The 12,035-nt window shown below is 34.0% G+C and overlaps 1 protein-coding gene across 1 annotated transcript in view; it reads left to right on the forward strand.

Annotated features, from left to right (window-relative positions):
* The window catches only part of LOC122717657, a 126,997-nt gene that overhangs the window by 33,622 nt on the left and 81,340 nt on the right, over positions 1-12,035 (forward strand). Inside the window, exons 2-3 of the mRNA XM_043941917.1 lie at positions 902-966; positions 10,771-11,022. Of these exons, the coding sequence (XP_043797852.1) occupies positions 902-966; positions 10,771-11,022 (317 nt within the window). The remainder of the gene's footprint in view (positions 1-901; positions 967-10,770; positions 11,023-12,035) is intronic.

Here is a 12,035-nt window from a genome sequence, read left to right on the forward strand (position 1 = left end):
GAGGGGGATTCGTTCGAGGCAATACGTTCGAAAGTTTCGTCTGGTAGGGATTAAGAGGGAGGGGAGGGGTTTGCAGTTGTTTCTTCGCGGGGAGGGAAAGGAAAAGGGGAGTAATGCTCGTGTCACACGAAGCAAGTTCTCGTGGAGATTTTTATCGGCCTTCTCCCTCCCTCCCTCCCTCCCTCCCCCCTGCAAATCGATATTGCGTCGTTCGAGATAAAAAAAGGGAGGGGGGAGGGGGGGAATCGTGAAAATACAGTTCGAGAATTTAAGGTTAAAGTATCCTGTTCAACTTTTTACAACGAAATATCGTATCCTTTGTAATTTATTTTTATTTTTTTTTTTTTTTTTATTATAAGATAGAACATTAGTGCTTATTTGTCGCAGAGTTCAATCTCAATCAAGCTAGTAGTTTTGTACAATTGTGTCGATGTCGAGGCAGAGGAAATGGAGAATAATGAGTTTATAGATAAGCGAACACGAAATTACGAACGCTTAGGGATAATTTTATCTATTTATTCGAAGATAATATTCAATTTATTTATTATTATTATATATCTATATATTATATATTAATATTATATATTATTATCTATATTATTCGAAGATAATATTCAAAATGATATATTCCACGCACAGATCCAAATCTCCTTTCGAATAATGCGAGTAGTATTAATTCGGTCAATTGTCCCATCTCGAGCTCGTCGAACCAGCTCCTCGTTAAGACACCGCCAACACCGTTTTTTAACGAGAAGCGAAATTCGAAAACAACGGAGTTTCTCTCGGAGAATGAAAAAGAAAAGAAACCGTAAAACCGGGAAGAGAAAGCGTTCTAATTCCAACGAGCGATATCGAATCGAGAGAAGCTTGAATAAGAGAGACCTCTGTTTCTCTGTTCCAGAAAATCCTGCTACCGTTGCGTCGTCATTCACGAGAAGCACTCGAACGTCCTCCAGTACAAAGAAAGTAAGTACGAGTCCCGAAAGAACGTTGGAAGATACCTGTCTCTGTCTCTCCCACTCACTCCTTCCTTCCTTGTCTTTAACTCCTCCTCCGGCCGTCCAGATGTCGTTGTCCTCGCCCCACGAATAATCCCTACCTCCTAATAGCCGTTGTTTCGCGCTGATCGATAACGATTTCCCGGGGAAATCCATTCATTAATTAGAATGCCGATCGGTAATTAAAAAGCTCGGAAGATGACGGGGGAAGGTCGAGGAATAATTCTCGAGGAAGAAGTTAACGACTTTCGTCTCGTTTATGAAAACGAGAGGGAGGGAGACGAAACAATCTATGGTTCTGCTAATTCGAAAGAGAGGGGGGCGCCCTCGTTTACGACGAACAGGAAAAGAAATCGAGTGCTCTTTGAATTCCATCAACCTCTCATTCGTTAATACGAATGGAAATACGAAACGAATTTTCTGGGACTGGTGATAATAGGGGAGGGTCTCGTTTCTAGATATTTATCCATTATCGTTTTTGATTGTATAGGCAAACTCCTTGAGAAACACACAGGGATTTTTAAAACTGGATTTTTTAGGTTATGTCATCGTTTTTAGGTTATGTTATCGTGCTTCGAATGCTTAGCACGAAAGTATTTGAAATAATTGTTCAAAGAAATTGTATCGATGTACTTGATATAATTAATTAGAAGAATTAAACACTACGAATAATTACTGGGAACAAAACGAAGAGTAAAGTTTTTTTCATGCAAGGTGTATAGATTTATTGGACGAAGAATCATCGATATAAATGGCCGCTACTAGCGCGATACTAGCGCCACTTAGCCACTTAACTATACACTTCTTTCTGCTCTTTTCTTTTTCAAATAATTCAAATAATTCGTTCCAACAAATCCAAAAAAAAAGGATATTTTGTCAAATTTTTAACGCGAAATTAACTCGATTGTAACACGGCATTAGAACGATTTATGTTTGTCCCATTTTAAAAGTTCAAGTGACAAACCCACTTGAATTTTCCAGAAACCTGCGGACTCTGTTGCGCGAAAATTCTCTCGAGGGAGGAGAGAGATACCCAATAAACTTGCCGCTTGTTTACGCATTCAAAGAAAAGGAAAAAAAAAAAAAAGCACGCTCAAAATTTTGACGAGAAGGATTCTCACAAAAGTCGTTGAATCCCGAGCCGAGTCGAGGAGGGGGAGAAAGGGGGTCTGCTTTGAAGCGGTGTGCTCGCTCGAAGGGCGCTTTTACCCCGGTCTAGGATCGCGCAACGAAGTTTCCTGATAATTCTATTCGCCCCAACGTGGCTCATAGACGATACCAGCTTCTTTTTTCTTTTTTTTTTTTTTTTCAAACCCGCTAACGACACTTTGATCCTCCGACTGTGGTCGTAAGCGATGCGCTTCGCGGACAGGGGAACGAGGCGAGTGGAGGGGGTGGACAGACTGGGATAGTAAATATGGATCTGTTAAAAAAATGGGTTAGGCGAAAAGCACTGGTTTGCTCAAACGATACGATCTCGTTTATCTGACGAGTGAAATTTTGTATAATAGTTCGTGATTTTTTTTTTTTTTTTTTAAGAATTCCAATGGGATATATTGAAATTTTTTAAGATTTGGATTGAACTTTGAACTTTGTTTTGAACATTTAATAATTATGACAATTTAAAGGGGAAGAAAAAATAAATATCTATTATTCAAATTTTTAGCTATTTTATTTTCTTATATTCCTGTATAAATTATTTTGTCAAAGATTTTTAAGGATTCCAATAGTATACATTGAAATTTTTTAAGATTGAACTTTGTTTTGAACATTTAATAATTAATTAAGGGATGTTGATTTATTAAATTATGAGTGATTAAAGGGATGAAATATGATATTTTTGTATGTGAATTAATAATAGTATATATTATGACAATTTAAAGGGGAAGAAAAAATACGTATCTATTACTCACAATTTTGAGCTATTTTATTTTCCCACCCTATATAAATTATTTTGTCAAAGATGTTTTCAAGTTGAAAACGAAATTTCTTACAAGTTTAATTGATCATTTATAAAGTTATTTTAACGTATCTATTATCAAATTTTGAGCTATTTTATTTTCCCACCCTGTATAAATTATTTTGTTAAAGATGTTTTCAAGTTGAAAACGAAATCTCTTACAAGTTTAATTGATCATTTATAAAGTTATTTTAACGTATCTATTATCAAATTTTGAACTATTTTATTTTCCTACCCTGTATAAATTTTTTCAAAGATGTTTTCAAGTTGAAAACGAAATCTCTATAAGTTTAATTGATCATTTATAAAGTTACGAATTTTAACTCTTCTCAAAATTCTTTTTCAAATTTCTCTGTCAAGACTGACCGATTTGAGGATTTCAATACACCTTTTTTCACTCCTTTGAAAACCAGTTGAAAATAAGTACGCCGTTGTTCATTGTTCGACCACAAAACACTTGGCTATGATTATTTGGGGGGCAAACGAATTTGAAACGACCTATATAAAGAACGAACAGAGCCCAAGAGAAAGGAACAGCGTTGGCAGGTGGAGTTTGGCATTCGAGCCAAAAGAGGAAAAGAAAAGAGATGGATAGAGAATATAAAGTGTGACACGTTACAAACAAAGCGCAAAATTTAGCGAAATCCGGATCAAAATGTCGGAGAATCAAGTCGAATCTCCTATTTAATTCTCCGATTCTAAACTTTTGATCTTTATTTCATTTCCACTTCCATTATCTGCGCCTCTAAAAAATTAAAAACCTAGGAATCCATATTTTAATGCATTAATTTCATATCTCCAGTCAATTCTCATTAACGTTATTTTCGTGTCGTTCCATCTTTGTCTTTTTTCATCAGATGAAACTGTCTCACTTCGTCTCACTTCTACAATTACTACAAAAAGTAGACAAAACACTTTAAAATCCTTGCCTTTAAATATCCCAATCCCTTTTCGTTCGAACACCCTGTACATGACAAAAAAGAAAAAAAGGAACAAGCTCTCGCGTCCGCATTTTTCGACGATTTGTCAAAGTCCCTCGGGCCCTTCTCCCCATCTCCTTCTCACCTCCTTTTTCCTCCTTTTTTATCGGATTTTAATCTGCATAGCGTCACATCGGTTGGCTGCAGGCTGCATTCGGACCAGAGGCAAATATGGCGGGATAAATGTGGGTCACTTCGTGTACAAAAAGAAAAAGGGGGATGGAGAGCGGGACGACGTTAGACAATGACGCAAGGTGAATCGAGGAGAGGCTCGTCACGTCAACTAAACGAATTCAAACTCCTCCCTCCCTTGATCACTCCCTTGATACATTAGGGGATTGTTTGGAAATGAGACGTGATTCCGTAGGAAGAGAAAAAAATCTCGTCGTCGATAGCCCCCGCTTATTTGTCCAAAGAATTATCCGTCGTTTTGTTGGCTGGAAAATGTCTGATTACGGGATCTCTTGGGGAGAAAGTAGGACGAATTATGGGGAGGGGACGGGATCTTTGCAGCCTGAAGGAGTTCGCGTGCGGACTTTTTGAAAAGTCGAGCGATTGTTGCGCCTCCTCTTTCCCTGACCTGACTTCTCGATTGTCGAGAGAGCAGCGTTTTCAAACCTTTGTTCCTGCGACCAGTGTCTCGAATAAAATAGGATACTTGTGCCTCGTACATAAATCGAAGCTAACGAATTTTTAAATAAATTTCAACTCGTTTGTCTGCTTCGTGTTTGTTTTAATTTTACAAAATTATTTAGACGTTTAATTTCCTTTATATTGGTTGGGAAAATGTTAATTTAAAGAATAGATTAGATAGAGTTTTATTCGATATTAAATTCTGACGATGTTAGAAAGCCTTTAACCGAAACATAACCTCACTTTATGATAAGCAAACAGATAAAAGATTACCATGGTTCGTGTTTGTTCTAATTTTACAAAATTATTTAGACGTTTAATTTCCTTTATATTGGTTGGGAAAATGTTAATTTAAAGAATAGATTTGATAGTTTTATTCGATATTAAATCCTGATAGAAAGCTTTTAACCGAAACATAACCTCACTTTATGATAAGCAAACAGATAAAAGATTACCATCGTTTTAATTTTACAAAATTACTTAGACAATTACTAGACAATTACTAGACAAAATTACTTAGGAAATTAAATTACTTAGTTTAATTTCCTTTATGTTGGGAAAATGTTAATTTAAAGAATTTGATAGTTTTATTGGATATTAAATTCTGACGATCTTAAAAAGCCTTTAACCGAAACATAACCTCACTTTACGATAAGCAAATAGATCATGGTCTAATTGAAACACTTACGAGCTTCCATCAGACCATAACCTCACTTTTTGATGAGCGATCAATGTATGCAACATGATATTTAATACTCGTAAGCGATAATCTGTAAAAAAAAAGGAAAAAATTCATCGCATAACCTAACCTTAAAAATTAAAAACCATTGTTCCAGAGGCTAATGATAAACATTCCGTCAAAGGAACGCGACATCGTTTCGATAATGCGAAAAATAAGAGGAATAATGATAAAAAAGAGGAACAAGTATTATGCAAAGAGCGTCGCTCGATTTGCCTCGAGCACGCCTGCCGCGTTCTCCAGTTGTTCGTTAAAAAAGTTAAAACCGCCCTCCCCCAGTTTCTCCGTGTTTCACCCTTCGCTCATTAACTAAACATACGCGAAATAAAAGCGTAATTTGCGATTCGTGCGCGCGCGCGAGTCGACTGGAAAGACTTTAACAAGCACTCGTTGCGTTGGTTGGCGGGCCTGTTTCGTCGAGAAAGTTTAAGAGGCGGAATTACTGTCAGCCGCGGAAAGCGCGCGCTTTAAATTTAATTGGCCGCGAGCTCGGTGGATAAGGAAGAATTCGCGCCAAATTTTAATTTGTTCATTGGAATAAACACGGGATTGCACTTTTTGCCTTCCAAGACTAAAATTCATTCAACTGTTAGAAAAGAGGAAGATGATTGGAAGAAGAAGAATTAATAAAAATAATAGAATTATTTTGTAAGATCGTAGTTGAGGAAATGAATAAATATTATATTATAAATTTATAAAATTATAGATAGAAAAAGAATAAATATTTATATATTTGTATTATAATATAAAATTAATAAAATTAAATCACGTACAATAATTAAATTAATGTTTTTATAATAATTATCTATCTATCTATCTATAATACATTGGTTAATTGCAATATTAAAATTAACATTCGTTATAATATTCTTACAGCAGTATTACTAGAAATAATATAAGTCATTCGAAAATAATTTATTTTTTAAATAACATCCTATTTGTGAACATTTTTATTTTCAGTAAATTTATTTTTTCAATTTAATTGGAGTAAATATTTTTTTTTATTTCAAATAAAAAGTACTCGATTCTGAATGATATTTTATATTCGCAAAATAATTTAATTATAACAGTTAAACATAACATATCTGTTTTCTTGTGAAAAATAAATCAACGTAAAATGTTGACTGTTTAAATAAAACGTGAATGAAGAGTAAATGATGAAATTATTAACATACATAAAAAAATCTCCTTAATAAATCACATAATTTATTAACATATTTATACATAATTTAAATTATTTTAATTTTGAATACATTATAGTAATCTCAAAATACGTGGCCAAATCGATAAGAACTATTGCAATGAAACATCTTGCCATCTACTTGTTATATAAACAAATACTTTAATCAATTTAATGGATATAACTTAATTTCTTTTACATCTAATTTTTCTTTACATAAGATATCAATTTTATCTTTTGTAATAACAAAAAAAATTATACTTTAAAAATTCTATCCAACTTTATGAGAAAAACCAGCGTCTAGATATTAATTTCCATACCTTTTTTAAACCTTTGTCATCGAGGATTTTTCAAGTGTTGACAACCTTCAGAGGGTTGGACAGGAAAGAGTTAGGGAGGGACACGATGGTCGAATTCATTTTAATTTCGTTAACATGGCCCTCTTTCGCGATACCTTCGTTTACCTTTGAGATTCGTGACAAAGGAAAATAAAGCGTAACTAATTAATCAGTGGGACATACCTTCGAATTAATTATGTTGAAACTATGTGGTCGGGGGCAATTTCGTGAGGGCGTGGTGGAAGAAGGAAAGTCGATTCTAATAACGAATAAATGACGATGAAAATTTGAGGCGGACACCGGAGCAAAAAAAGGATGACACGAAGTTCACGCGAGAATAAATAAATAAATGAGTCGACAGGAAGAATAACAGGGAAGTTGGAAATAGGAGGAAGACACGACATTGCACTTTTTCCATTTCCAACCTTTGAAAATTACATCTGCCTACGTTCTTCTTCCCGACTTTTCCTTCTTTCTCCATTTTCCTCTGGTTTTTTTTGTTTCTATGACAGTTGTCAACGTCGTAAGGTTACGTGTATTTGTCTAAATACTTATGAACGTGTAATAAATAATATGTAATAAAAAAAAACTAATATAGAGTATATAAAAAAATATAGAATAGAATATATATTTTAGTGGTGTAGTACATAGAAATATAAAGAATAGAGTATACATTTCATTCGACTAATTTTTTCCTGATAATAAAGTATATTGAACATAGTATAGAGAGTACACAAAAGTATACAGAATAGAGTATATAAAATATATTATGGATAATTATTTGAATAATTTCTTCTTAATGAAGATTACGGAATATAATATACAGAATACTCAGAAATATATAAAAAAAATATAGAATAGAGTATAAAGAATAAAATATGATATAGTACATAGAAATATAAAGAATAGAGTATATTATTCGTTCATTCGAATAATTTCTTCCTGATAGTGAAATGTATTGAACATAGTATAGAGACTACATAAAAGTATACAGAATTATAGTATATAAAATATATTATATATAATTATTTGAATAATTTCTTTCTAATGAAGATTATGGAATATAATACCCAGAAGTATTATAAAAAAATATAGAATAAAGTATAAAAAATAGAATAGTATATAATTATAGTATAGTACATAGAAATATAAAGAACAGAGTATATATTCGTTAATTCGAGTAATTTCTTTCTGATAGTGAAGTGTATAGAACATAGTATAGAGACTACACAAAAGTATACAGAATAGAGTATATAAAATATATTATGGATAATTATTTGAATAATTTCTTCCTAATGAAGATTACGGAATATAATATACAGAATACTCAGAAATATATAAAAAAATATAGAATAGAGTATAAAGAATAAAATATGGTATAGTACATAGAAATATAAAGAATAGAGTATATTATTCGTTCATTCGAATAATTTCTTCCTGATAGTGAAATGTATTGAACATAGTATAGAGACTACATAAAAGTATACAGAATTATAGTATATAAAATATATTATATATAATTATTTGAATAATTTCTTTCTAATGAAGATTATGGAATATAATACCCAGAAATATATAAAAAAATATAGAATAGAGTATAAAGAATAGAATATGGTATAATATACAGAAATATAAAGAATAGAGTATATATTCGTTCATTGGAATATTTCATTCGAATATATTCATTCGAATAATTTCTTCCTGATAGTAAAATATATTGAACATAGTATAGAGAGTACACAAAACTATACAGAATAGAGTATATAAAATATATTATGGATAATTATTTGAATAATTTCTTTCGAACAAAGTATATGGAATATATTATACATAATATAGAAAAATATAGAAACATTCAGAATAATATATATATAATATATATTCCGGAACAGAATTGTGGACAAATATTCGTGTATATTCAAATATAGTATATAGAGTGCAAAGAATAGAGAATGGAATAGAAATATTCAAATAATTTCTTTCGAACAAAGTGTACAGAATATACTATACTATACATAATGTAAGAAAATATAGAAACATGCAGTATATATAATATACATATAATATATATTCTGGAACAGAATTGTGGACAAATATTCGTGTATATTCGAATATAGTATATAGAATGCAAAGAAGTATAGAGAATAGAATTATAGAAATGTTTGAATAATTTCTTTAGACCGAAGTGTATAGAATATATTATATAATATATAATATAGAAAAATATAGAAACATGCAAAATAGTATATATATAATATATATTCTGAAACAGAATTGTGGACAAATATTCGTGATAATTATTTCTTCGTGATAATGAGAGAGCGTGTCGATGGGTCGTAATTTCACGTTCTCGAAATATTTTTCATCAATTTCGGCAATTTCCAATGATCGTAAATCGAAGGTGAAAAACCGGAAATGTTCGAAACGACAAAAATTCAGTATTCGAATCACGATTGATGGAGAGTTACGATATATTACGTGTCCGCGTAAACGTTCGCGGGGAGAAATCGATAGTTCTTTTGAAAATACAATCCTACGCCGTCATAAACTGCTATAAAAACGATGCGGGATCGGCCTCGAAGATAAACGACACCGGACCGAGGAGGAAAGACAATGAAACGGTCATTGGCAGCGATTTAATGGTTTCCAACCCCCGTTGACATTTTTCTTTTCTTTCCCTCCCCCTCCCCCTTTTTTTCCCTGGGATATTGTCGCGCGAACAATCTCCACGTGTATTAGAAATAAAAAAGAAAAGGAGAAAGAGTTCTGTCATTGTCGCTGTGTACCGATTGAAACGATTCACGATCGAAATCGAGTTCATCGTCGTTACTTGAAAACACTCTCTCGAAAATTATGAAAATATAAATTGAGAATAACACTTTCGAGTTTTATTTGCTATAAAGTAAGTGGGAAAGAATCGTGCCGTTGAAAAATTAAAAATAATTTAATTTTAATGTAACGTGGAAACGTAAATTATAACGATTAAAAATAATATTGTTTTAATTTACGTCGTTTTAGAAAGAACCAGAAACGTCAAACGTGCAATTATTTCATCACCTCGATAATACACTCTCTTTTAGTAGATATAAAATCTTTGTACGTGAAAAAGCAGATTTGTTATCTCTGATTAAAACAAGAAGAGAGAGAGAGAGAGAGAGAAAAAGAGAGAAAAAAAGAAGCTTGGATGGTCGGTCCTATTTTTCTCCGAGCCATGGCAACATCTGCGCGTGGAAAAGTTGCGCCGGTGTCCCAATGCTAGCGTCACTTTTCCAACCGGAAAGAAAGAAATCGTCGAGAATATCCTCGGTTAAAGTTACTCCCGGCCATGAACTTCCTACTCAAAAAGATTCGTCATCGTCTGCAATATCCCCCTCCACGAGGCCCGACTTCCTGTCACTCTCGGCCTGTACACGAGAAAAACTTATAGCTGTTCGACGAAACTTAATGCATCCTCGTGTCATGTACTATAGATCCCGCTCTAGACTTGTTGTCCAACTACACGTATACACGATAGTTTGTGTACATACAAATATCAGTAGCGAAAAAAAAGAAAAAAAAGAAGTAAAGAATAATTTATATACTGAAGAATATATACCGACTTTTAAACTTAGCGATACTAGCGCCACTTGACTGTTAACTATTGCCTAATATACAACGCTTAAGTAAGCTTGTTCATCTATCTATTTCTTTAATTATTCCTTTCACTTGTCCACATAGCGAACTTAGCGATACTAGCGCCACTTGACTGTTAACTATTGCCTAACATACAACGCTTAAGTAACGCTTTGTTCATCTATCTTTTTCTTTAATTATTTCACTTGTCCACTTTTTAAATTTATGCTCGAAAGTGGAAAATGAAAAAATAAAGTGGACTTTAAAGGAATAATAATAATTTTAATTATCAAGGTTTAATTAATCTTAAGTTTTCATCGATCGTTTCAGCATACTGCCACAGCAGAAACTCCCTGTCATCGCTGTGCTCGTACATCACAGGAGATGCCTTGCTCTATTCGATGTTCCGGGAGGAGGCGATACCCGTGCCCTGCCCTTTCCGTGGACCCATGACGTTCTCGTACAACCGTGGTCACGGGACCTGCTCTGTGCCAGTCAGCAATGTCGACACCTGCACCGATGATAGCAGGCTGCTGTTCAGATACCAGGCGTGCCCCGATATATCGGCTTCCGAGAGCGCAGGTAAGCTCTCTGTTATTATAGAATATTGCATTTTAGTATACTCTGGTAGATTTAATAGATTTAATAGATTCTCGATACTGTTCGAACACGACAAAATTAACCATCCAACGAACTTTTCGATTATAACTAACACGATATATGTATAGCTTACGTAGCGTACGAATAGAGTATATTGTATATACTAGCTTATAGCGTAGGTATTAATAAATTAATAGCACAGTACGGTATTGAGTTTCCAACTATATCAACTGTATAATATCTTTCGATTATTCTTCTTATATCCTATTCCAATATACTTTGAATTTGAATTCTTCGTATAATATATTCGTATAAATAAGAAAAAGTAGTAATCAATCTACGATTAATTGGAATGATCACAACTATTATAACATTATAATTCGAATGTGCTTCGACATTCTCACGAGATCGAATAAAACACTTGTCTCTGCGATTAATCTTATTCGGAAATAGATTCATTCGAATCCAATGACCGTGGTGATATCGTTCAAACATCCCTTCCACTGGGTCAAAGGATGAATATTAAACGACTCTTGGACGTTTATAAATCCCAACCATACCCTTCTCGAAATCGTCACACTTAAGAAACTTACGATTATTCCGGGGGTTGGACGTTCGAAACTTTCGAATCCTCGAACCCTCCCCCTCTCGTGTCGCCCGATTAATGGTTCAAAGGGTCAGGGGTCGGGCACCGATTAGACGTGATTTTCGCCTCCCCCCCTCCCTCCTCCCCCGTGCATTCGTTAGTCGTGGCCCAGAGCTCGATTTCCGGTGAAGGGTGGGGAGGGGGAAGGCGGCCATCCGCCATTAGACGCACATCCGATAAGGGGAGCTAACGATTTCTGGTGGCGGTGGTGGAAAATTAAACGGAAGGACGGGCGGGAAAAACGATAAGTCGACGACACGTCGAACTTGTCACGTTCCTATCTTATCGGGGGATGTCTCGCCCGAGGATTCCGTAAGAAGGGTGACGTTCAACGTGACTCTCTCGGTCT

Source organism: Apis laboriosa, unplaced genomic scaffold, assembly GCF_014066325.1.
Source record: "Apis laboriosa isolate Shangri-la unplaced genomic scaffold, ASM1406632v1 scaffold56_cov145, whole genome shotgun sequence".
NCBI lineage: Eukaryota > Metazoa > Arthropoda > Insecta > Hymenoptera > Apidae > Apis > Apis laboriosa.